The following is a 25,229-nucleotide window of genomic DNA, read 5'->3' as shown; positions in this document are numbered from 1 at the left end:
GGAATCAGGGTAGAATAAGATTATTTGAAGAAGATATTTAGTATAGCCTATTGTACGAAACGATTTCCAAGGAAGGTTGCATTCCATAATTGCATAACTCTCAACACACACTAGTCTCTAACACGCGCCAGCTCCGTTAAAATTATCTCAAGCACGCTCAACCCTCTCGACGGTAGGACCCACTTTCTCCGCTTCGACATCAGACTCCAGACCGTAGGCTTCTCTTTCAGCCTGCAAGGCAAGGAATGGATCAGCGAGAGTGCTCTTGAACTTGCGAGCCGAGACCTTCTGTTCAAAAAGGACATCCAGCTCTCCGTACGTGCGACCGGCCGGTTCTGGAAGACGGAAGTAAGTCCAGAGCGTACAGAGAAGGCAGGAACCAGCCCAGAAGTATCCAGCTTTTGCACCCCAATTCCAGGCGGTTGGGTTCAACATGCGAGGAGTGATGATGTTGGTGGCGAGGCCGGTGATGTTGTAGAGGATACGGGCAAGGACGACCGTCTTAGCACGCAGACGGTTGGAGGAGAGCTCGGCGACGAGCGAGTAGCAGACTGGTCCGATGGTAGCATCATATATGAAGGTGTAAATGAGAAGCATGGACCCGATGGCCCACTGCGCCCCAATGTTTTCGCGAGATATGATTCCGAGGCAGCCGATGATGAACAGAAAAGCACACATGAGAAACTGACCCCAAAGATAGAGAGTGCGTCTACCGAACCAGCTCATCAAAATCCAGGAGAAGATGGTCCCTATCGCACCAAGAGCGTACTGGGCTAAACTCATTGTAAATGCGTGCTCGACACCAAGACCAGCCTGGCGGTAGAAGTAGGTTGAAAATCCCATGAACGTGCTGCCGCAAAGAGTCTGGACTGCCCACGTAAAGCAAACAATTTCAGTGCGCCTAAGGTTGGTGCCCTTGAAGCAGTCTAAGTATGATGTGCCAGCGTTGTGGGCCTTCTCCATGGCGTTGGTGTGCTCCATCATAGCAATAGTCTCATCGGCGTTGAAGTTGGGATCCTTTGAGGTAAGGCGGACCAGTACCTTCCTGGCCTCATCTGTGCGCTCACGTCGAATGAGCCACCATGGAGATTCCGGAGCAAAGATAACACCGATGATGATTGGGACTGGCCATATCCACTGGAAGGCGAATGGGATCTTGTATCCCCACTTGTCGTCACGGGTGAGCATACCGCGGAGAACACCAGAAGCGATTAATTGACCCATGACCCAGCAGAGGTTGATATACGTAGTCAGGTAACCTCGCAACGCGACTGGGCAAACCTCTGCGGCGTACGTGGTCGTAATAGTCTGGAAGATACCCCACGGAACACCGAGAAGGACCTGGCCGACGAGGATTGTGATGACGTTCTCGGCAAAGAAGACGATGAAAATAAAGGCAGTAACCATAACCATGGCGGTGATGATAGTCTTCCTGTATCCAAACCTTTCTGCAGCGATACCGTTGAGCAGGAGGCCGAGGATCTCACCGACCAAAGCGGCATTGGACAGACCCGTTTGCCACGCGACCGTCAGCTCATAAGTTCCATTGGCGAGCAGGACACCAAACTTCTTCTGGAATGGCGGGTATGCATAGAGGTTGTTGAGGAGAGTTTTGTCGAAACCTTCCATAACGATGCAGGTTGACAAAAGGATAGACCAGAAGACCGCATAAGGGTAAATCTTCAGTCCTTGTCGGAGAGTCATCGTCGTTTCTGCTTTGGCAGCCTTGGCCGCATCATTGGCGATATGGCTGTAGTCGGCTTTACTGATAGACATACGGCGTAATTGACCTTCGTCAAGTGTGACGACGGCCTTCTCAGAGACATTGTTGTCTTGAGAAGCCATTGTGCGAGTCCAGCTCAAGGGAGCTGCCGTTCGAAAAGAAGAGAGGTAAGTGTGAAGTTTTCTTAGGCCAATTCCGGAGATCCAATATGTGGCTAATGGTTCAGAAGAGTTGAAGTGCTTGTTAAGATATGAATGCGATGGGACATATCTACTTTTATATATTAAGTCTATGGAGAACATGCTCATGCCTGGAAACATGGTGTTGACGCAAAATTCAGAGGAAAGTCGACGCGGCCCGAGAATCAACGAATCAGAGGCTGTGTTCCTACGGATGATTTTATCATTTACCATAATTCCATCCCTGGCCATGACCCCATGGCTGCTCTCGGAATCTCATTACCCTGAGTCCCCCGCATTTTCTGCCAATACCCCATAGTGGGTCGCTTAGTGTATTCCAACGAGAACACGGCTGGACACCCATGAGATGCATGCGTGTCCAGCCATGCGACTATGGCAGACCGGCTTAGGACTGGCTTAGGACTGGCTTGGCAATCGCGTCAATATCCCACCTAGATGGTGTAAGTTTATTTGCTTCACATGTTTAGTTGAGAAATTCTATGACGGATGGCGGGGGTGTTACTCTGTCCCTGTCTTAGATCGGCACTAACGGTTACACCAACCAAAAATGGACCAAAATAAGGCCGAACGCTATGTCGGTCCGACATGACCCTTGTCGGCCCCTATGTCACAGCTCGACTCCCAACTCCACACCGACTACTCTCCATCTTTCCCCATCATCCCCCCATCTTCCCCCATCTTCCCCCATCTTCCTCCCATCTTCCCCTCATCTTACTAGGCAGCCTAATCGAGTCAACTAAAGTGGCGGGGAACAATACTAGCATCCACGACTTCAGGAGGTCATGTGGGGCGAAAAGGGGCCAAAACTCGGGCTAACTAAACTCAGGCCATAAGGGTCCACCTCGATGCTGATTCGCTCTATGTCGGAGCGAGATGGGTACAGCACCCTAATTATTGTCTCCATCGTGAAACAGAACGGGCTTTTCGCCGTGCATGTCTTTGGGGATTGAAGATAAAAGGCTGCCCTGGTCTCTTTCAGTCATCGGCATCTTAAATTAAATCCCTCTCTGAACATCGACACGTTTTTGAAGTTTCATACCACATTACATGTTGCCAATATGACTGTCACTCAACATCCATGGTGGAAGGACACAACCATCTATCAGATCTACCCTGCCTCTTTTAAGGACTCCAACGGCGATGGCGTCGGTGATATTCCTGGCATTATTTCACAACTCGACTACATCGAAGACTTGGGTGTAGGCGCCATATGGGTGTCCCCAATGTACGACAGCCCTCAGGTCGACATGGGATATGACATCTCTGATTATGAGAGTGTTTACCCGCCATATGGTACCGTTGCCGACATGGAGAAGCTCATCCAGGATTGCCATTCCCGCGGTATCCGTGTCCTACTTGACCTTGTCGTCAACCACACTTCTGACCAGCACAAATGGTTTAAGGAGTCGCGATCTTCAAAGGATCATCCAAAGCGAGACTGGTATATTTGGCGTCCAGCCAAGTACGATGAGCAAGGCAATCGCCACCCCCCAAACAACTGGCGCGGCAACTTTGGCGGAAGCGTGTGGGAATGGGACGATGCCACCCAAGAATACTATCTTCACCTATTTTGCACAGAGCAGCCTGACCTAAACTGGGAGAACGCAGAGACTCGCGCTGCCATCTACGAGTCCGCCATGGAGTTTTGGCTGCGTAAGGGAGTCGATGGATTCCGCGTCGACACCGTGAATATGTACAGCAAAGACCCTGAGTACAGGGATGCCCCCGTCATAGACGTGGGGGAGAAGTGGCAGTTTGCAGCCAGCCTGTACTGCAATGGCCCGAGGATGCATGAGTATCTCTCTGAGATGAACACCGTGCTGGAGAAGTACGGAGCCATGACTGTTGGTGAGCTTCCGCACACTCACGACAAGGGCCATGTCGTTCGTTACGTATCTGCCAAAGCCAAGCAACTGAGCATGACTTTTATGTTCGACGTCGTTGATGTTGGTTTTGGAGCAGACCAAAAATTCGACACCACTCCAAGGAGGTGGGAACTCCCCATGCTCAAGCATGCGATTGAGACAACGCAAGATCTGATCGAGGGAACTGATGCATGGACTACCTCTTTCCTTGAAAATCACGACCAGGCTAGGTCTATCTCTCGCTTTGGCTCAGACAAGACTCCTGAGGGTCGTGAAAAGAGCGGCAAGATGCTTTCTATGCTTGTCGCCAGCTTGTCCGGTACCCTCTTTGTCTACCAAGGTCAAGAGATCGGTATGACCAACGTTCCCGAGAGCTGGCCGATAGAGGAATACAAGGATGTCGACAGTAACAACTATTATAACTTTGTCAAAGCAAAGACCAACGCTGATCCTGCTGCTCTCGCTCGCACAAAGGCCGCAATCCAACACCTTGCCAGAGACCACGCTCGCACTCCGATACAGTGGGATGGTTCGAAAAACGGCGGTTTCTCCACCAACAAGCCTTGGATGCGGGTAAACGACAACTACCCAGAAGTGAACGTCAGGCGAGAGGCTCAGGACAAAAACTCTATTCTTTCCTTCTGGAAACAGATGCTCCGACTGAGAAAGGAGCAATCCAATACTTTTGTTCATGGCATCTTTACCGTCCTTGACAAGGAGAACAACAGCACCTTTGTCTTCGAGAAGAAGGGTACAAACGGCAAGGCAATTGTCGCGTTGAACTTCACAGAAACTGATCAGTCACTCGCCCTGCCTTCAGACTCTACGTTGAAGCGTTTGACTGGGAACTACGATGATGAAGTTAGTGGTACTCTAAGGCCGTTCGAGGGTAGGATCTATCTAACGCAATGATTTAAATATGCTTTTTACGACTGGTTATGGGATAGACTGGCGCATTTAGACTTTACATATATTATTAAATTATATTAGCAAATTTCCGAAGAAGACTACTTGTATCATTTATCAAAAGTTACACCCATGCTTTGCCTAGAAACCTGTACGAGCAATATCAGTTCCGTGTGATGCAACCCTAGGAAATTGCGGATAAACCTGAATTCACCCTGATTTTTTCTACTCGTAGTCCGTTCAAACCCACCTTCTAACGTCCCTGGAGAGCTTTGAACATTTCTCGACCGGATAATATTTCACCGAGAATAAAACATCAGTAGTAGATTCTTTGAACTGGAGAACGGCCGGCTCTGCGAGGGACGCTAATAGCGGAGTGGATGAGATATAGACTCTGAGGGCTCCAATACTCTAGGTTGGCGTATGCTTTTCGCGGGTTAGATAGTGTTTCTAAACTTCGAGCGGCATTATAAAAGTCTATGATAAAATCTAGCCTTGTATAGAGATGACAGAAAGAATCTTGCAAAATTCGAAGACCGGGACTAGTTAAATGGAGGTGAGAGGGAAGGAAAGATATATCAGAAGAAAAGTGTATCTCGTCAAAGGGACAAAAATGAAACTGCATGTAAGTAAGTTATCATAAATTGGCTTCGAATCCTAGAACTCTAAAATCAAACCTTGATGAAATTTCGACAACTCACTGTGCCTTACCTTAATCACAGTCTAGTTCCAATATCATCCTTGTTCACAACTCTAGACTGACGCGCCTAGTAATATTCTATGCTACATATTTACAACTGAACCCTTCACCTCAAAAGGAAATGTGCAAAGTTAAGGTCCCGACGACTGCTAAGAATAATACAATTAATAATTCTATACTTCCTAGCTGTGGTATAAATATGTAGGAAAATGCTCAAATCTAGTCGTAATTCATAGCATGGTGGGCGAGTTTACGAGCAGGTCGATCTCGGCCATCGCAGGGTATACTTGTTTCATTCTCTCCATCTTCTCCATCATGATGGTTTTGTGGATTCTTTCGATCCTGTCAAATGAGAACAAGAACCGCTTGAGCGCCAGGATGTCGTCCACCCGCTGTAGCGTGTCGCTAGTCGAAGCTTGTGGCAAGTGGATCACGACGTCTGCAATGGTATTTGTGATCTCGAATAGCTTGTTCAGGATACCGGAGCCGTGTATCCCCACGTCTTCGTGTGACATGTGCGCCAGAAACTGCCGTAGCTCGCTCGAGAGTCGGAGCGGCAGCGACAGCGACAGCGACTCGGACTGGTTCTCGGCCGGCAGCTGGATGTTGGAAATGGCCATCTGCCAAGTCACAGTGCGCAACCACTGGCGGGTGATGATCAGGTCTGCCTTCTGCATGGGCGACAGCGTCGGTACCTCGACCTCCCATTGCCATTCATCTAGCTGATGGTGCTTCCGCTCGATGAACTCTGACGTGACCTGCGAGCGGTCCCCTAGCCAAAGGTCCACGAATTCCCGATCAACGAGCGAGAAGGTCTGAATCAGTAGTCTCCATCCGAGATCCAACGAAGGAGGTAACAACGGGTCAGGGGACGGAGGTGTGTGTAGAGGGTACAGACAGATGGGCTTAAACTCGGTCAGGGCTGTGAAGCGTTCATGGATGAAGCATTCCCAGAAGGCCCGTTCTATCCTACCTCGCTCGTGTGGCGGCAGGGAGCTCATAACTTCGGGCTTGTCAACGTGAAGCATGTACAGTAGCGAGATGGTTTCACGAAGATACGTGAATGCCAGATCGGGTTTACGCAGACCCATTAGACAGATCTCGATGAACAGCGAACTCATGACACGCAGCATTGTTGGTCGCTCGCTAAGACCAAGCTGGTCCCGATGCTCAAAGGATTTGGTGAGCAGGTCGCCAATCTGCTCTTGGACGTCTGGTGCGAATTGGACGTTATCGATCCTGGATAGGTTTATGGTTACGGCAGCATAAGCGTACAGAAAAGATGTTCCATCCCTGTCACATCCTATCCGCTGAATGCAATGCCGTACTTCGCTTTCCGTGATGACGGGGTTCACTGGATAGACTGACGACATATACTCGGGGACCAAAGAGGTAAAAAACGACGGATCAGGATGAATGTGAATTGTGCTGTATGGCTGATGAATTGGTGCTATGCTACCCACGATCGAGCTCGAGGTAGAGCGGGTTACGGTTCCAGTTAGAGTTCTAGTTGCATTGGTCCTACACGAATCAATAATCGTCCCTCTCTGGGCGGCATTCTTCCTCGATAGCCCTTTGGTATTTGTTGAGTAGATGCACGCTAGATTCAGATGATTGCACTGTTGACATCGTTGCTGGCCATTGCATCGAACCTTGCGGCGCCGGCACGCATCACAGGCACGCAGGCGCTGGCTGCTAGAATTTGTTGCCTCGTCTGTCATCGGACTGTTCACTCATTATTGTTCATATATAATACTAGACGTAGGCCGCCTTAGTGTGGTTGGCGATTTGTTATGTGTCTTGAACAATGTTAATGCCAAGGCGAACAGTGAAATCTAGTGGCTCATTACTAAGCAGTAGAGTCACGTGCACAACGTGGCCAATTTAGGTCCTACCCTATTTAGTTACTATTTAGCTCTAGTTTAGGGGTTAGTTAGAGGCCCTAGGAATTAGCCTACTTATAGCAGACTGGGTGTGTTTGTCAGCCGTCTGAGGTCAAAGAGCGCCGAATATGGGACACATCAGGGTAATATGAGACGCCATCTTGCGCCATGGCCACCACCGGCCGCCTTTCGTGCCATGCGTTACCGAGGGCTCGAGAGCTGGACGTGCCGTGTTATTCAGCCGTGCGCAATGACATACCCTCAATCAACTCGGCAATCGTTGTAACCAACCTTTCGTTTCGTAGCGTACAGCAGATAAAAGATCACCACCAGATGCCGGACCACCCTCACCACCTCCTCGGCTTCGCGTCCGAGACCAAGATTCCCCGCTAACTCAACGCGGCGATCCTGCCTCGATACTTACGTAGGGAGCTATCATATCCGTGCACTGGCCGCTTGCGAGCGCGCCAGAATGCGCCAGCGAACGCCGGTACACGCCAGTGAGTAGGTCAGTTTGTGGGGCGCGCTAAGAGGAAAGATGTTGGGGTTACGCATCCCCATCATTTGTTGTTCAGCAACTAACATTGCAGTAACATCGCAAACTAGCAAGCAGCTGCGAGCACTACGACTGCTTTAGTAGACTGACCGCTGGAGATGATATGTGAGACGCGCGATGGGGTTCTGCGCCAGCTGCATACCCGGCGACGATTGCGATGCTGAAGGATTTGGCGCCGTACTGTACGTACCCGGCCCCCGGCCAGGCGAGGATAGGATCCGTGTCCACCCGCGGTTGATCTGCAGTGTTGGGGATGTTGGTGATGCTTCCGGTGGAGCTTGCGATGTGATGTGGCAAGCCCGACGTGCCTGTAATGTGCGTTCATCGGGGTTATGTCTCGTTTTGTATAATTTGGGGATTTTGTGAGAGTTGTTATAATGGCCTGCCCCAGTGCTTGGTGTAGATCATAGCGAAGATGCATTAATTGGTGTATGGGTGCTGAGGATTTGATGAGTACGCGCCACGAGGGTGTCTGAGGTGTTGTTGGTTGGAGAATTGAGTGGCTTGTAAATACTCCGTGGTTTCTCCGTAGGGGTCATATAATACACCCCGCTATGATCTGCGCCAGACTATTGCCCTAGTTATTCTCGTCACATTTCTTATCAAACCCCTACAGAAACGGACATCGCTGCCACATAAACAGGCAATATCACATCTCAATTCAACGGTGTCGAACGCCTTTTTATTTGGACGGGAAACGGATTTCCCCCGTGTTGTTCATTCCAAAGAGTTCCCGGGCTGTTGGCCACTGTCGATATTATCTTCGGGCTACCTGTGGGCGTGCCTTCTTTCCTTCCGTGGTCTACTTTTACTAAGTGATGGGCCGCCCCAGCCTCGGGATAGAACCCCACAAACCCCGCTTCCAACGAATACATTTCGTGGGTACCTTTTTGGAAATCCCCCAATATCGCCAAGTCCACCAGTACTGCTCCAGAACTCGAAACTGGGCTGCATCATGCCTGCGCCACGCCTGTATCTCATCTCTTGCCCGCTATCAGAAAATCAGGGGCCTCGGCCAAAGTGTTCCAAGAGACCCAGAAACCCTCACACTGGCGCGTCTTTTGTGCCCGTGCATTGATATCATGTTCCGTCTCATCTACTGTCCCCTACTTGACCCGTCCCCACCCCCTACTAGTGTAGCTATTTTTCGCTATTGTGCATTATTGTGGATTATTTTCCACTATTTCTATCACATCTATTGACCCCCCTGAGATCTTCATTGGTGCCCGCAAACGCCTTCATTGGAGAGCTCTTTGTAGGGGGGCCGTCGATCGCGCCTCCACTCCATCCATGAAATCTCTTGGCCTGTGAACTCACTGAGGTTCCAGCTCTCAAATAATGGGGAATCCAGCTCCACAAAGCCCATTAGCACGTCAGCCCTGTCGCACTTAAATGAAGGCAAACCCCAGACAGTCTCAGGTCTATTTCTTCGTCTGATCCTCATATGGTCTCCAACGTCGGTATCGGATTCCCACCGTCGATAACAGACCACATGGTGCCTGACGACCCGCCATCATGAGATCTCCCCCGCCAGAAGTCCTGGCATCGTGGCCGAAGCCGAATTATGTCGACCCGCAACGTAGGGGGAACGAGGGCGTCATCGTGCAAGCCATACTCGTCGTCCTCGTCACGGCAATAGTTATCATACGTCTATATGCGAGGATTGTTATTACGAGGGCCGGCATTGGTTTGGATGATGCCATGATCATCATTTCTTGGGTCCGTTTATCGCTCCAAATAGTGCCAGCGCGAGGACTACTCGCGCAGACCTTTGTGAAAGACGAAGCTGACGGAATTGGACGTTAACAGGTGTTCGCGATGGGCCTGACTGCCAGTGTTATGCTCGCTATCAAACGATATGGTTGGGATATACATGTCTGGGATCTTCCACCAAAAGATATGGTTACCAGCCGGATGGTAAGCAATTACTCGATTTACCGTTCACCTGCGATCCTCTTATAATATGTTCAAGTTTTACTCTGACATCCACTGACATTGGCTACCATTACAGATTAGTTGGGCGAGCATGGTCCTATACATGACAACCGCGTCTCTTGCCAAAGCGTCCATCCTCGTCTTTTATCTACGAATTCTTGTCGCCAAGATCGATAAAATAGTCACCAAAATCACCCTCGGAGTCGTTGTCGTCTACTACATAGCCGCCTTCTTAATTCTCTGTCTCCAGTGCCGGTATATCGCCCAATCTATCCAACCACTGCCCATACTAACTCTACCAGACCCCTCCAGCATTACTGGGAAATCCTAATCCCTAAATCCGCCGGCACCTGCATCGACGAGAGCATACATATGATCACCAGCGCCGCTTTCAACATCCTCATAGAAATCGTCATCTTCCTCATCCCGCTCCGCTCTCTCTTCGCCCTCCGAATCCGCACAACCCAGAAAGTCCACCTCATATCCCTGTTTTCCGCTGGACTGCTTGTCATCGCCGCCTCCACAGTCCGGCTGGTGTATGTAGTCATCATCATGCGGAAATCGTACGACGTGTCGTGGTACGGCTACGCCGGCTGGCTGTGGGCGTCGATCGAGGTACATGTATCAATCATCTGCGCGTGCGTGCCATCTTGTCGCGCCTTCTTCGTGGCGTGGAACCGTTCATCGAGTAAGGGCGGGAGCAAGACGGGGGGGCCGAGTGGCACGTATCCGAGTGGGGCGGGGAGAAGCTATAATAATATCGAGGACGATGTGATGGGACTGACAGATAGGCGCTTGGGGACTCAGGCGATGGTGTCGGCACGGAGTAGGAGGAGTGAGAGCGAGGAGGATAGCATGGAGGGGACGAAAGGCGTTACGATACAGATGGAGGTGATGCAGTTTGAGGAGGAATACCAAAAGGAGGTACGGAAGAGCCGCGCGCAGAACAGTAAAGCATAAGAGACTCAGGGCTGGAGTTGGGGATTGAAAATCACGCTGTGCGGACCTTGGCAATCCCGAGTAAATTATTTGATGTTGGGTTCAGCACTGGAGCTTGGGAATGAATGGGTATCCAGGCCCTGGGATAGACGCCAGAGGCCTTTTTGTTTATTATGTAGATTAGAGCGATGTCTCTACGCCATGCGGCAGTAAAATATAATCATAAAATATAATCCTGTTCTCTCTTCCACTTCAGCTGCAACAAACGCCGAGGCTCAAAGGGGAAGTCCCGATGCGGAGTACTTCAGCCACTCACTCTAGGCTACATTATACATACCGAGGCATTTCAATGGCGAGAACAGGCCCGCATATTTTCACACGTGGTCAACAGGGAACTGGTGCAAATTTGGCTTAGCTTCGAGTACTTCGATGCTCGTTGGCTCCAGGTTAACAATGTCTACTTCTCATGAGGTGATGAATGCAGGGTTGTAGTCTCTGTGTCAGCTTCTAATTTCAATGGCCACCAGACTGGTATGCAATACTACATCTCCCTTGCCTTGCTCACGGGTTAGAGCTGCGTAGATATTAATCTATTCTTTGTAAATTATATTCCAGATGGGTAATGCATCTATTTAAGATGCGATATATTCAACGTTGCCCTCCCAATTTAGTTGGACTAACATGCAACCCGATATCAGCCACAGCTTCTTTGCTGATCCAGAGCCTATTTCATATCGAATGGTTATAGAGACCAAGCCGTGTACTGTGGAGTAAATTGCGTATAATCACCCAAAATAGCACTCGAATTGCATAATTTACATGATCTAGCCAATCGCCTATAATTGGAGTCATAATTAGGCAACCATTCACAGATCGGATACTTGCTGAGATCTGCGCGATGTCAGCGTTTACCCTCGTAGATTGGCGGTCAGGACTGACAACTGCGAGCAGCGTATAACATATTACATGGATATGGCTTCACAGAACAATCCTTCACCGTTGCGGATTGACTGGCATTTGTATGATGATGACTAGAGCATTATACAGCCGCATGAGCCCCTACAGGAATATGTAGCTGGGGGTTTGCACACGGTCACGCTGGGAGACACATTCCACAATGGACGATACTGTATTCAGAACAAGCTTGGCTATGGCGGACACTCAACTGTCTGGTTAACCCAAGATATTCAGGAAGAGTGCGTTGAATTGGGCGCTTTTATATTCCGAGCGTATCTAGCCTCTGCTAATGCCACAATAGGCAATGGGCGGCTATCAAGATAAAAAAAGATCATGACTCTACAGATGATCTGGACAAAGATCCCGAAATTCAAGCTATGAGAGATCTGGAGAAGTACTAAATCAAAGGCTCACAGGATAAGCCAAGGGGCTTTATTCAGCTCTTTGATTGGTTTCGCCATGAGGGCCCAAACGGCATCCACAACTGCCTAGACATGGAACTACTTGGGCCATCCCTTGAAACGGTTGAAGTGCCTTCTTCGGCCTATGATTGAGTTATTGCAATACGAACCTAACAAGCGGGTATCACTACGGGAGGCGTTGTCATATATCGACTGGGTCGATCATCGCCTTGAGATCGAGGAAATGGAGATTGACGAGGCTGAGAAGGATGAAGCTGAGAAGGAGGAAGCTGAGAAAGATGAAGCGGAGAATGACGAAGAGGAGAAGGAAGAATCGGAGAAGGGTAAAGCGGAGGTGGACGAAGCGGATAGTTTGGGCGAATGAGGCCATTGTTGCAATTTTCATAAATATACAGTTTTAATTTCTGCAATCTCTGATCTTGGTACACGTCCTTTCTCCGCGTTCCCTAGGGTTTGTTCATTGGGAGAAATGATTTTCCACTAACTAGCAACACTAAAAATGCTAAAGTATCACCTTGACATCTGCCAAACTTTAAATTTGCGGGAAGGGGCGGTCCAGGAGCTAAACTTTACTATGTGGGGCGTTCTACGCCGATGACTCTCTCGGGCAGTGACTCTACTCGACTAGCAGTATATATTGTAGTCTCTTGGCTAAAGTGGAGTTTATACCTACTTAACTTCAGTTATAATCCACCCACTCCAAGCTGATTCTTTAAATCACAGTCCAGTTTCAACGCTGCGACTATTCCAATGGATCGCCAACCAACGAACCCCAGAGATCAAGGTACCCCATCAAGTTCCTTAACAAAGCCCCAGCAAGAAGATTCCACCAGGGATGAATGGCCCATCTTTTTTCATCTGCCAAATGCTGTGAATGGAGAATTTTGTCAGTGGTTTCCTTCCATTTTCACAGTTAGCACCTCTCAAATTGCCTCGCTCATCGATGACTCTGACGGCGCCGACGACAACCCCAGCACAGACGAACACATAACCTTCTCCTGCGCCGAGCAATTTATGATGTACTGCAAAGCCGGTCGCTTCCACGACACGGATACCCAAAGGCGCGTCCTCGCGACCGACAGCCCCAAAGAGCAGAAGCATCTCGGCAGGCAGGTAAACGGGTTTTACGACGCGCGATGGGATGAGGTAAAAAGCGACGTGGTTGTTGCTGGGAGCATCGCAAAGTTCTCCCGAAACCGGAAGCTGAGGGGCAAGTTGCTCGCCACTGGCGATCGCTTGCTCGTTGAGGCGTCGTCGCAAGATCCCGTTTGGGGAATCGGATACTCGGCGAAGCATGCTATGGCGCACCAGAAACACTGGGGAGAGAACAGACTGGGGAAAGCGCTTATGGTGGCCAGAGATCACATACGCTTGAATGAGCCGGTGGATAAGAAGAGATAGGGTTGTATAATCCGAGTTGAAGGTATTGCTTCGATCACTTATTACGGCACCTACGGGAGAGGCAAGAACGCTAAACAGAATGCGCGGTATGAAACGGTAAACGTTTTGCATATACCTCAAATGCATCGGAAAGACCGTCTATATATTGTCCAATGGACTGAGACAGGGCCGTGTATGTGGCGTTAGAAACTTTGGGGTCCATGCCAGTCCTTGCGTTTGAGACACTGCGGCTACCCGGGCCGCGACAAGACATATGCAGAGCATGCCATAAATTTCGAGACGTCGTTGATGACATATAGCATCAGATATTCGATGCCAACAGGAAGTCTAGCATTTGTATTTGTTGGGGGTGGGCCGCGTTGAGGCCAAGTCTCGCCGTGTCAAATGGGCAATGGCTGTAGGAGGACCTCTCCAGTCTCCAGGGCTGCAGGGTGTCGTATGATGTTACTAGAGTTCCCCATTTTTGGGGGGGGGTTCCGAGTAATGTTTAAGTGTTTTGATATCTTGTGCATTGCCGTCATGAATACAGTACGTGATTGCTTGTGATTTTAAATTTGGCGGGCCGAGGGTCATTGGATGGTTGATTTGATTGTTGGATAACAAATATCATCCCTTTTTGTCCCCCAAATTCCATTTCTATGGCCACAGCCCTTGTACTAGTGGGGTTAAATTCCTTATTGAGTTGTATTCGTTTAATTTTGGTTATAAAAGCAATGCGTGCTAACCTCTATCGCTAATAACCAATTCTTTTTATTAAAATGTTTAAATATTTTAAGATATCTTTTTAAAACATCAATAACCCAAAGTGCCGCCTGTATAACCTGCGTTCCCAGAAATAAAGCCGAACCCCCTTCTTTCTATAAGCACTCACACATGTCTATCCCGGAGCTTCATCATCTTACTCTCTTCTCTTCCTCATCACTCACAGAGAAACTCCTCAAGCGTTGAGAGCTATCATATCCACTCCGATCCGACGCCACCGAGTTCCCCTTCCCCCTCCTCTTCTTGCCCCTCTCCACCCCACGCGCGTCCTCAACAACTATCGCACCGTCTTCTTTCCTCGCAGATTTTCGTTGCCGAATATGCGAATACACGGCTCCCTTCGTGAACATTTTCTTCTTACGCTCAACCTGACTCGGCACCATCAGGTCGTGGAGGAGGCTATTGTTTGGCGGTCAATCAATACGTTCCTCTCCCACTGGGATACGAGACGACGGGTCGGCAACGCAGTGGACGGGGGTTGCACCCACCTCTCCTGCATCTCGCTTGTGGGAATGGTATTCTTGCCGTGGTTTACTACCACCTCGATTGTAGCCGGTGATTTCGAATTTGGAGGTTGTGCTGAAGCTTCATTTGTGCCGCTGAAGACCTTTAGCGCATCTTCGACGACGTTGCTTAACCGCCTTTCGCGTTCGCTGCTGACTTGTTTAGTACAGGTTGAAACGTCCAAGAGGTTAAACTTACTCTTCTCTCTCCTCTCTAGGCTCCCCAGCGACAGTGCCATCCATCGTCCCACTCAGTTGCCAAGGCACTTCCTCCTCCTGATAGTATCTCTCCATCGGCGACTGGGGTGCCAGGTACTCGGGTGTTCCTGGGCTCCTGGACGCATCCGGGCTGCAGTAGATATCTATGAAGGCAGCGAGTCCATCACCTTGAAAAACAGATGGCCTCTTTCTCTCTCGGCTACTGTTGTAGTTGTTGCCGTCAAACAGCCTCACTTTCGTCCCGGACATTGGTGGTGACCGAGGCGTGGATAGAGACGGAGATGTTGTGGATGGCGATGTTGCGGGTGTTGTGGACGGCGTGGACACGCTCTCATCGTCGTCCATCTCTGGCTAGGGCGGTGGGTTTCTTATCACTGAAGAACTGAGAAGGGGGCGCTGTTGACGCAAGGGGTTGGCAGAGATATGATATATACGTGGTATGCGGGAAGAGGTGTGGACGGGAACACGCCGTGCGTCAGGTATCCAGAATAAGACGACTAGCCTTGCTTGGGAATCTTTCTAATGATGAATAATTGTTTGGGTAGTTCTAAATGGCAATACGAATTGGGATAGCAGCTACCTCTTTCATTGCTACCATCAACGTGGGATGGTCCCGAGTCTTATACCTAGCGCTCTCCCCACCCACAGACCGGAAGGCTGGGACACACTGGATCCGCCAGTCTGGTCCTCGATGGGGATCGACGCGCGATTCCGTGCATGGTGGCCAGAAGCCTGATTGAGGCAACCCGCGCGCAAATAATGTCTCCTCTTGGGCTGCAATATGACCGCCTTGCACCGCGGTTTGCGCGAAGTGCATGCGAGATGCTGTGCGACGGCGGGGAGCTCTCCCGGCAACGGTGCAGGAATGTTGTATTTGGGAAACTCGTCCGCAGCAAGCGGGCTGTAGCGCGGGTTCCATGCGAAGGGTGTGCTTGGTGGGTGTGCTCGGTTACATGGGGGTATGGGTCCCCTGGAACCGACGTGGAAAAAGGCTGTAGGATCTTGGAGTTGACAGAGACAGCCAGGGTCGCGGCGGGAAGCAGCCAAGATAAGGCTCGGGATTTGTTCAGGGAGCGGTATAGTGCATACATTTCAGCTGGTGCTGATTATGACTCGAAATGGAACCACGGTGTTGGGAATGATTTCTGGGGCTTCGAGGAGGTGTGTGCCAGAGAACCTGTCGAACGCTGACCCAATGCTGCATCGGACCTGTATGTCACGACAGCACACCTGCATCAAAATTCCATCAACACGCACCATATACCCACATATTCCACGCCCTAGGCGCTGCACATACTTGACCCGAAGAGCTGAATACTTGCGATTTTACCAGTATAGGGCCAATAATTGTGCCGTACCCAACCCTGCTATAAAAGTCGTCTCTCATTCCTCGTCCTCATCCTGCTCAGCCGGCCAATATCGGCACCCCCTTAAACCATTCGGCACCACCCCTCCCCCCGTCCTACCCGAAACCTCACACAAACACGACGAATCCGGCCCCTTCGGGTGGTGACACAGCGCGTGTCGGTACGCCGACGGAAGCACCACGCCTGCTTCTTGTGAGACACCGTTGTGCGTGCCGTGCGTCCGCGGCTTGGCGGGGGGACCGGTAGCGTGGCCCGGGGCATGCGGGTGGGCAATTTTCACCCTGCGAGATGCATGGTGTGGGTGGTTCCAGATGCAGTGCGGTGCAGTATGTGTTGGGAGCGATGTTGGGACTGCATTGCTTGGGATTCGTGTTCAGGTGCTTACTGTGTGAGGCTTTTGCTGACATGCATCCCGATTGAAGTGAGGAAAAAACTGGGAAATCATCCGAGCACAACGCCATGCCGTCTCGTTCACGCAGCTCCCGCGCAACGCACGGCTGGATTCAATGCACCCCCTTTCCGGCTGGCGGCGTTTGATGTTCGGTAGTTCAAGCCACGACGACGGCCACAGTCGCTGGATTGGGAAGCCAGCGCATTCACCTCTCGCAACCGACCCGCGGCTGCGACTACCTCTATGTGTTGACCCGTCCGCGTGGATGTATTAGAAACATGCAGACATAATTCTTTCGCTTCTGTCCCCAATGTCACTTTCTGAGACATGCTCATTATATCCGGCACATAAGGATTTACTACTTTGTTGGTTGTTGCAACTTTTGCCGATGGTCGGTCCCTTGCTTCCATGGTGCAACCACCTCGAGGTGATAAGTGCATGCTTTTTAGCCTTGGCCTTCTCCCTTGTAGAGCACAATGGATGTGACACTGAACCGATGTTGGCACAGGTATTGCCTTGAGACTGTAGTTTACTGCATATCACAAATCATGTCGACGAAACAATTGGGGGATCGACAATTAATTAGGACGGCACATCTCTGTGTTACCTTGCGAGTGCGCTTCTCAGAAGGCTACAGCGGAAGAGATCGCCGGCGTAAGCGCTCAGTCTCAACATGTTACTCTCTATGATCCTACGGCTCGACCCCTCCATCCGTTCCGGGCATGATCAACATCTTTCAAATAACATACTAATAAATCTAGACCGGTCTAACCGGCAAATATTGTTTCTGGCTGGCCTCGGTGTGAAGCACTGGATTCCTACACGACTCATACGACGCAGCACGGGAGCAAGGACAACACGGATTGCATGATATTATTGAGATCGCCAACCTTTTAGTACTTACAAATCTGCCAGTAATACACCCCAAGGGCGAGCTCCCAGCCCACCAACTCCGCGTAATTCCTCCCAATAACTCCCTCCCAGATGACGCCTACACGGGTGACAAAAAAGGCTCACTCACCAGATGCCGCCATGTGAGACACCCACCTCTCTCTGCCGCCGCCGCCCACGGAACCGCCGACGCGAATACGCCACGCGAATAAAAAGCGAATTTTCAGTGTCTAGAGTAGCGCCAGAACAAAAAAGGTCACCGTGTACAGTCCCACCCCAAAATCCAGGAAACCGACAGGTGGGGTGACGAACCAAATTAGTACTCAGCTGCAGATTTGTGGGCTTCACCTTTGTGTTCGTATCGGTGTGGTGTGGGTATTGCGATGATTTTGGTATTGTAACAGCACGAGTCGAAGCGTGTATCCATGGCCGACAGTCGTGAATTATATTGTAATGCCGAGAATGCTGGGATGACATGTCTATTCATCGACAGTGCCAGCAACCGCAGGCATCTCGGTGTCGTCGACAAGTGCTGTGTCATTCTTCGGTTCTGGAGCGAATGCGTACCTGGACAGCTTTGCCATCTTCTCCTCGGGACTAACCTCGTTATCTGAATAGACCATTTTCGAGCCCTTGTCCTTATCCTTCTTCGTTTTCTTTTCGCCGGCTTCTGGTGTTGCTGCTGCTGGAGGAGCCGCTGCCCGGTCGGCTGGTTGAGGCTGGGCAGCATTGGGTGCTGGAGCTGAAACGGAAGTAGAAGGCGACTCTCCCTTCTTCGGCGGTTTGATGCCAGCCTCTGCCATTCTGATTAACTCGTCAATGTCATCTGGTTCTCTAGCAGCTCCTGGAGCTCCATTATTGCCAACAGCTCCGTTAGCGGCATAACTATCATTATAGCCTTGGTGAGGAGGAGGGTATGCTGAAGACATAGCTGGATTTTGGTGATCTGCCCCATTCCACCCGTTTGGCCCCCAGCTACCTTGCGGCGGAGGGGGTGCTTGGTGTTGCATTGGGTACGGTGGAGTTGGCGACGTGCCAAAGGACGGCCTCTGAGGCAAACCGGGCGCCTGAGGTAAACTCCCCGGTCGAGCAGGCAATGAACTGATCTGGGGACTTCCATGGGGTGGTGGTTGGTAGGGATTAAATCCTGGGGGTGCGCCAGCCCCGAAGGAAGGTGGTGGGGCTCCAAAGCTAGCCTGTGGTGGTTGTCCGAATGGTCCTGGAGAATAACTCTGGGGTGGTGCATACGCGGGAGCTGCTGCATATTGTGGCTGCTGCGGAGGATATTGGGAGACGGGTGGAGGATATGCAGGTTGTCCGTACGGCTGTGGGTAGGCTTGGCCCGGCTGTGCATATTGTTCTTGTGGGAAAGATCCGTACGATGCGCCTGGAGGAGCGGCATATGGCGCCTGCGGGGTAGCGTATGGAGAATTGCTCTGAACTGCTGGTGCTGGACTCTGGCTATTCGGAACTCCCGCGCCAGGGGTATTGTCGCCGCTGCTTCCACCTGGAGTATTCTGTTCAGCCAATCGTGCTTTATGTTCGGCCAGTCGCTTCTTGAGATCGCCAGGCGACTCAAACTTTGGTTTCTTCGATGGTCCTCCAGCTCCCCCGCCCGGACCATGGTTTCCAGTCGCGGTGCGTCGATCCGCCTCGGCTTGATAAAACTGGGTGATGATCCTTTGGTTGTGTGCTTGGACAACTTCTTCTGGGATGCCCTCCATTCCGAAGATTTCGACATCAAGAGACGCACGATTGCCGAGCGCATTGTCGACGCTGGCCAGGGTTTCCTTGTGAACCTGGTTCATGTGAACGGACAGGCCTGTCAACTATTAAAACGCGATTCCACAAAGTAGGAGGGTTAGAGTCACTTACCTCCCGCGGTATTCAATCTTCTTCCACATCGCTCACACTTGAAATGCTTAGCTTTCTGATGCGAAATCAGAATCTTAAGATCGTCAAAGTCGCGCTCACCTATGTCGCGGTCAGTGACTGAATGGAAACGAAAATGTTTGGAATGGGGAAATCTTACAGTAATAGCACCATGGTCGTCCAAGGACTTCCTCCAGGTCGGGATGACCGCGCTTCTTCTTTCCAACCATGTCTTCTATTGGTGTATATGAAACTGATCTGGAGGAGATGTAGCTTTAGAAGATTTGAAGAGCGACAGAGTCGATATCGTTGGATGGAAGGATTGGCGCGAGGCGAATGATGGCGAACGAGGACGGTCCGTTCACAACCACTTTGACTAGCGCGGATGACTAATTAGCGTGGACCGCGGTTAAAAGTGTTCAATTTTTCGGCTTGGTATCGTTTTGTATATGATCAGAAATATTCAGACGCGTCAAACTCTGTGATTGAGAGTCCAATACACATTTAAAAAGGCAAAGTCTGTTCTTTATAGACGGATATGTGGATATATGTGGACTACAAAGTCTTACATTGATACAGGTTTGCTATGTCTACTAACACGTCTCAATACCTTAGCCATAAAGTCACACAGTGTGATGCAGCGCCTTGATCAGTCACTTAGCTTCTCGAAAGCAAACAAATGAGATCTTCTCCGGAAGACCCAGTGTTCTTGTTCACGTCTTGTGTCGGGTTCATTTGGGGACTGAAAAGGGGGCTGGTCTTCGGATCGGCCCTCCATAGAGGGAATTGCTGCTATAACGAAAAGGACCTTCATAGTCCATTCTCTTACTCCTCGCGAGCTTCCTACAAGAGAGTGGCTCCTTGTGACCTACATACTTCAGTAACAAAATATATAATATATAATACAGCTTTTGTTTTCGCATATGCAGTTCTTATTTGCTATGGAGCATGTGCTCTCCTTGGTGTGTGAATTGCTGACATGACAGGGCTCCACGTTCCTGACTTGGACCCTTGATAAGGGAACAACGTCATACCCTATGCATGTAGCTTTCTTGTATTCGTGCTCGACAACAACAACAACTATCTGACATAGTAATGTTGTCGACAAAGATACCATATCATCCTCTCAGCAAGGCTTATATAGTATCCCGAGCTCGAACATCCGTCTGTCGCTATCCTTCAATCTCACCGACTGCCCTATACTCCACCATGCCTCTATCTAAGGACCATTCTTCCAAGTTCTCCCACCTCCCTCTTACCACCTCCGGCCCTCAAGACTGTGCTGTTAGTGGAGCAGCTCTTCTCAACACTCCCTATTTCAACAAGGGCTCTGCCTTTTCGGCTGAAGAACGTGTGGAATTTAACCTCACTGGCCTATTGCCGCATAATGTGCAAACATTGGAGCAGCAGGTACAGAGAGCGTATGAGCAGTATTCCGAGCAGCACGACGACTTGGCAAAGAATACGTTTATGACGAGTATGAGAGACCAGAATGAGGTGCTTTTCTATCGGGTATGTCTTGGTTCCATAATGTCACAACACATTAGAATCACATGATATCTCCTACGAAGCAAATCTAACATTCTCAAGCTCATTCAAGATCACATCAAAGAAATGTATCCAATAATTTACACTCCCACTGAAGGCAAGGCAATCCAGAATTTCTCCCGCATCTTTCGCCGTCCTGAAGGTTGTTTCCTCAATATCGGTGATATCGACCGTGTCTACCACGATCTCGCACAATGGGGCGAGCCACAAGACATTGACTACATTGTCGTTACCGACGGCGAAGAGATCCTTGGTATTGGTGACCAAGGCACAGGGGGGATTCTGATCTCTATCGCCAAGCTGGTTCTAACTACGCTCTGTGCGGGTATCCATGCAAACCGCACATTGGCTGTGGGACTGGACTGCGGAACTGATAACGAGAAGCTTCGCAATAATGACTTATACCTCGGGTTGAAACACCCCAGGGTCAGGGGCGAGAAGTATGAGGATTTTATTGAGACCTTCGTTCAATCTGCGAGGAAGCTCTATCCGAAAGCATACATACATTTTGAAGATTTTGGCTTGCCAAATGGTTAGTAATTTCTCGTTTGCCTATCAAGGCCATGTTTATATTGAGGAAGATGTGAAAACCCCCCGTGCAACCCATCAGTTCAGCCGCGAACGGATAGAGGCTAATTCAACGTAGCACGGAGAATATTAGACAAGTACCGCCCGACAATGGCTTGTTTCAATGACGATGTGCAAGGCACCGGCTGCGTCACCTTGGCTGCCATTATGGCAGGATTACACGTCTCAAAGACCAACTTAGAAGATGTGAAAGTTGTAATTTTTGGTGCCGGAACCGCAGGAACGGGTGTCGCTGACCAAATCCGAGATGCCATTGCAACTGAGAGCGGAAAATCCAAAGAAGAAGCCGCCAAGCATATATGGTAAGTAACCAATATCCTCATATAACATGTGCTGAGATACTGACTAAGGCAGGTGCGTGGATAAACCAGGCCTCCTTTTAAAGCGCCACGGTGACAAGCTCAACCCCGCGCAAAATCCCTACGCGCGCGACGACTCAGAATGGGATGGCGACAAAGACATTGACCTCCTCTCCGTAATCAAGACCGTGAAGCCCCACGTCCTCATCGGCACCTCCACAAAACCCGGTAGCTTCACCGAAGAGATCGTTAAAGAAATGGCCTCCCATGTGTCACGCCCCATCATCTTCCCCCTCTCCAACCCTACGTCCCTCCATGAAGCCAACCCCGCCGACCTCAACTCTTGGACCGATGGCAAAGTCCTCTTGGCGACTGGCTCGCCCTTCCCTCCTGTGACGCACAACGGCACCACTCGCGATGTGGCAGAGTGCAACAACGCGCTTGTCTTCCCCGGCATCGGACTAGGTGCCGTGCTCAGCCGTGCGCGCCTGCTGAGCGATAAGATGCTTGTGGCAGCCGTGAAGGCACTCAGCGCGCAATCTCCTGCGCTGAAAGACCCCGCACGTCCGCTGCTACCGGATGTGGAGGATGTGAGGGAGGTTAGCGTTCAGATTGCGAAAGCGGTGGTGAGGCAGGCGGTTGAGGAGGGGTTGGCGACGCAGGAGGGCATTCCGGAGGATGAGGGGGAGCTTGATGAGTGGATTCGAGTGCAGATGTGGGAGCCGGTGTATAGGCCGCTGAGAAAGGTGTCGAAAGAGGTTGCAAGTAGAGATGCGAGTGGGGAGATGGGTATTGCTGGGTCAGCCGCGCAGGACTGAGAGGTATATGTTTCATTTCAATTCACTAACGGCCTTTCATATTCACCTACAGCGTTCCAACTTGGACTTTGTCTGAATCTATCACATATATCAGAAGTTAAATACCATTTTGTGGGCGAGACTGTTACCCAATATTATATCAGCACAGTTACCCAATAATTACGTCCTACTCGCAGCAGCTGTTATGTCCAAGGAGCTAATTAATAGCTAAAGTTTGACGTCAATCCGCTAGCCCAAAGTCCGCGCCCTTTCCCCAAAACTCTAAATCAAGCGGCGGCAGGTGCAACCCAGAACCTGGCAGGCACAAATCATCATCTAGGACACTCTGTGGCATAACTTGTTCTTTGGGGCTCAAAATACACGTGCTACACATCTAAAGGGCGTCGAACAGTTGTGTTCAAAGCAAAAATGATAACCCGATGAACTCAGTGAGCGCGCTGACGAAGCTATTGGCGTGGAACGACAAGACCACTTTCCCCTGGTTCGACATTTAGCTTCACACTAAACGGTCTAATTATCATTGTGCCTCTACCGGTGCCAATTAGCACCCTCTAGCTCTCAAATAATAACCGCGAAATGGTGCTGACTCTATGAAACCCTTACTGACATCTCCGGCTGCTGTGGTGAGCTGACAGAGATAGCTCAGTCACTTTGGAAATCACCGCCCACAAAATGAAGCCGTTCTCACCTCCAGTGTCTGTTTTCTTTACCTTTGCATTCTCGTCCAATATCATATACACTGAGCGACAACCGCGCCTCGCCTTCTGGTCGTGCCAGAGTTCGCATACTGTAAGGACTGATACGGTATCAAGATCGCCAAAGTAAAAACAATACAAACCTGGTCCTTGCGTTGGCCCCAATAGCCGTGTATCCTCACTGCAGAAAGCTGCCCGTTACCCGGTCCGCAAAAATGCCTATCCCAACCGCCTACCAGGCCACAGCCGCTGCGTCCAAGAACACCACATGGAGGTACATAATCGACTGGGCCATCACCAAAATTGTTAGCACTGGTGGAAGATCAAACTCACCCACTATCACTGCTGCTGAGCGTGTGGGCCCCTTCACCCACACCATAGCCAACCCAATTCTGGACGCGGCTCTCCTCGATGGGATCAATCGCCATCACTTTCTTGCAGGTGGGAGAATGTCAAACTTTCTCACTGTCCCATGCGCCCAGGCGGCCCATCTCTTTTACAATTTCATCAAATATAGCGGCAGTATCATCCGCAACCCCAACGACCGACTTGATAGGAATCTTCCCGATTTCTTTGTCCGTGTTAGCAGCCGTAGGACGACACAGAGGTGGAGGGAGATGACCGGGGCGGAGCTTGAGGAGGCGGGGTTTGCGTATGGGGAGGATCTTGAAGTGTTGGAGATGCAGGGGATGATGTTGATGGGATGGGTGGCTGAGGTGGAGGATGATGAGGAGACAGCAGCGATCAAGGCCCTGTGGGGGTCGGAGACTGCGATTGTCCGCTCCACAGCATCGAAGTTGTAACCAGGATTTGCGCTTAAGTCCAACCTATAAAATATTCTTAGTTATTACAAATAACAAGTTGTTCTGGGGGGTAATATTATGAGGCATAAGGGAAGCTCACGGAAAGGAAACTAATGTGGACTCTATGGATTAATTGGCCTTTCAATGGCTATCCTAGTATTGTAACACAATATATGAAAGCGAGAAGGGTAGAGACTAGCTTCTATCACCTCTAATATCATATTCATGTAAATTTATGGCCCGCCTTTTGCGTTCCAATTTTGGTTTTCCATCTCCAACCGCAATGTATTTAAAAACGAGTAAAACTTGTTGTTTTGTGTATGATTTGCGTAAAAGTTGGCCATAGTGCATATCTCGTATATCAAAACAATAACCATTTCTTGCGAAAGCGTCCTATTTAACGATTTCAGAAACGCTACTAAACTCTTATATCCCCAGAATCAATCCCCGGACACGGATCCCGCACTTCTTCGAGCTAATTTGGTAGATATCCGCGCCGGCGATCGAGTGTTTTGACGGTCACCGGGCGGTTAAAGTGCGAACTCCGTATGTACCCACTACTGTATAGCTATTATATGTTGTCTAAACCCAACATGATAATATTCCACTGAAAGTATTAATACCACTGTATTCAACAGCACCGTTTGTTAATAAGCGGCGTCATTCCTCCATTATCTGGCTATCAATCTATATCAAAGGACTGGGGATACTCTCACCAGTATCAATATTTTTATCTCCAAGCAATGAATTCGGCCATATTAAACGAAGCCCGGCGCATAGTTTCACCACTAACGGCGGCATATGCTCTCCTTGCTCTGATAGCTGCTCGGGCTGTCTGGTTAATACTATTTCACCCTTTACGAAATATCCCAGGCCCACAATTAGCAAAATTCACCACCTTATGGCACTTATACCATTGCTGGGGCGGAAGACGACACCGAAAGCTAGCGGAGCTCCACGACAAATACGGTTTCTACCCTCTCCTC

At 50.0% G+C, this 25,229-nt stretch overlaps 9 protein-coding genes across 9 annotated transcripts; 5 read left to right on the top strand and 4 right to left on the bottom strand.

The window, feature by feature from the left end:
* Positions 1–97: 97 nt before the first annotated feature.
* VE01_03974 (uncharacterized protein) lies at positions 98–1,954 on the bottom strand. The gene has a single exon (XM_018273453.2). The coding sequence runs from the start codon at positions 1,843–1,845 to the stop codon at positions 148–150; it is 1,698 nt and encodes a 565-aa protein (XP_018131632.1). The 5' UTR covers positions 1,846–1,954; the 3' UTR covers positions 98–147.
* Positions 1,955–2,556: 602 nt separating this feature from the next.
* On the top strand, positions 2,557–4,796 carry VE01_03973 (uncharacterized protein). The gene has a single exon (XM_018273452.2). It carries the CDS (start codon positions 2,982–2,984, stop codon positions 4,698–4,700), a length of 1,719 nt encoding a protein of 572 aa, XP_018131631.1. The 5' UTR covers positions 2,557–2,981; the 3' UTR covers positions 4,701–4,796.
* Positions 4,797–5,422: 626 nt separating this feature from the next.
* VE01_03972 (uncharacterized protein) lies at positions 5,423–7,187 on the bottom strand. The gene has a single exon (XM_018273451.2). It carries the CDS (start codon positions 7,113–7,115, stop codon positions 5,625–5,627), a length of 1,491 nt encoding a protein of 496 aa, XP_018131630.2. The 5' UTR covers positions 7,116–7,187; the 3' UTR covers positions 5,423–5,624.
* Positions 7,188–8,798: 1,611 nt separating this feature from the next.
* On the top strand, positions 8,799–10,941 carry VE01_03971 (uncharacterized protein). The gene is made up of 4 exons (XM_018273450.2): positions 8,799–9,552; positions 9,643–9,750; positions 9,845–10,023; positions 10,071–10,941. The coding sequence occupies exons 1-4, from the start codon at positions 9,349–9,351 to the stop codon at positions 10,726–10,728; spliced, it is 1,149 nt and encodes a 382-aa protein (XP_018131629.1). The 5' UTR covers positions 8,799–9,348; the 3' UTR covers positions 10,729–10,941.
* Positions 10,942–12,763: 1,822 nt separating this feature from the next.
* On the top strand, positions 12,764–14,213 carry VE01_03970 (uncharacterized protein). Its single transcript, XM_059463581.1, has one exon. It carries the CDS (start codon positions 12,837–12,839, stop codon positions 13,485–13,487), a length of 651 nt encoding a protein of 216 aa, XP_059319804.1. The 5' UTR covers positions 12,764–12,836; the 3' UTR covers positions 13,488–14,213.
* On the bottom strand, positions 14,169–15,316 carry VE01_03969 (uncharacterized protein; the record flags this gene model as incomplete). Its single annotated transcript, XM_018273448.2, has 3 exons — positions 14,169–14,648; positions 14,738–14,902; positions 14,952–15,316. The coding sequence occupies 3 exons, from the start codon at positions 15,314–15,316 to the stop codon at positions 14,381–14,383; spliced, it is 798 nt and encodes a 265-aa protein (XP_018131734.1). The 3' UTR covers positions 14,169–14,380.
* Positions 15,317–17,296: 1,980 nt separating this feature from the next.
* On the bottom strand, positions 17,297–19,908 carry VE01_03968 (uncharacterized protein). Its single transcript, XM_018273447.2, has 3 exons — positions 19,653–19,908; positions 19,496–19,594; positions 17,297–19,442 (listed from the first exon to the last, which is right to left on the bottom strand). Exons 1-3 carry the CDS (start codon positions 19,720–19,722, stop codon positions 18,100–18,102), a joined length of 1,512 nt encoding a protein of 503 aa, XP_018131735.1. The 5' UTR covers positions 19,723–19,908; the 3' UTR covers positions 17,297–18,099.
* Positions 19,909–20,555: 647 nt separating this feature from the next.
* Positions 20,556–23,677, top strand: MAE1 (NAD-dependent malic enzyme, mitochondrial). The gene is made up of 3 exons (XM_059463580.1): positions 20,556–21,572; positions 21,687–21,930; positions 21,983–23,677. Exons 1-3 carry the CDS (start codon positions 21,107–21,109, stop codon positions 22,743–22,745), a joined length of 1,473 nt encoding a protein of 490 aa, XP_059319811.1. The 5' UTR covers positions 20,556–21,106; the 3' UTR covers positions 22,746–23,677.
* On the top strand, positions 23,656–24,364 carry VE01_03966 (uncharacterized protein; the record flags this gene model as incomplete). The annotated part of the gene is made up of 1 exon (XM_018273445.2): positions 23,656–24,364. The coding sequence occupies one exon, from the start codon at positions 23,656–23,658 to the stop codon at positions 24,241–24,243; it is 588 nt and encodes a 195-aa protein (XP_018131728.1). The 3' UTR covers positions 24,244–24,364.
* Positions 24,365–25,229: the final 865 nt, after the last annotated feature.

Source organism: Pseudogymnoascus verrucosus, assembly GCF_001662655.1.
Source record: "Pseudogymnoascus verrucosus strain UAMH 10579 unplaced genomic scaffold scaffold_14, whole genome shotgun sequence".
In the NCBI taxonomy this organism is placed as follows: Eukaryota; Fungi; Ascomycota; class Leotiomycetes; order Thelebolales; family Thelebolaceae; genus Pseudogymnoascus; species Pseudogymnoascus verrucosus.
The sequence above is the reverse complement of the archived record's forward strand: the minus strand, read 5'-3'. Positions and strand labels throughout refer to the sequence as shown.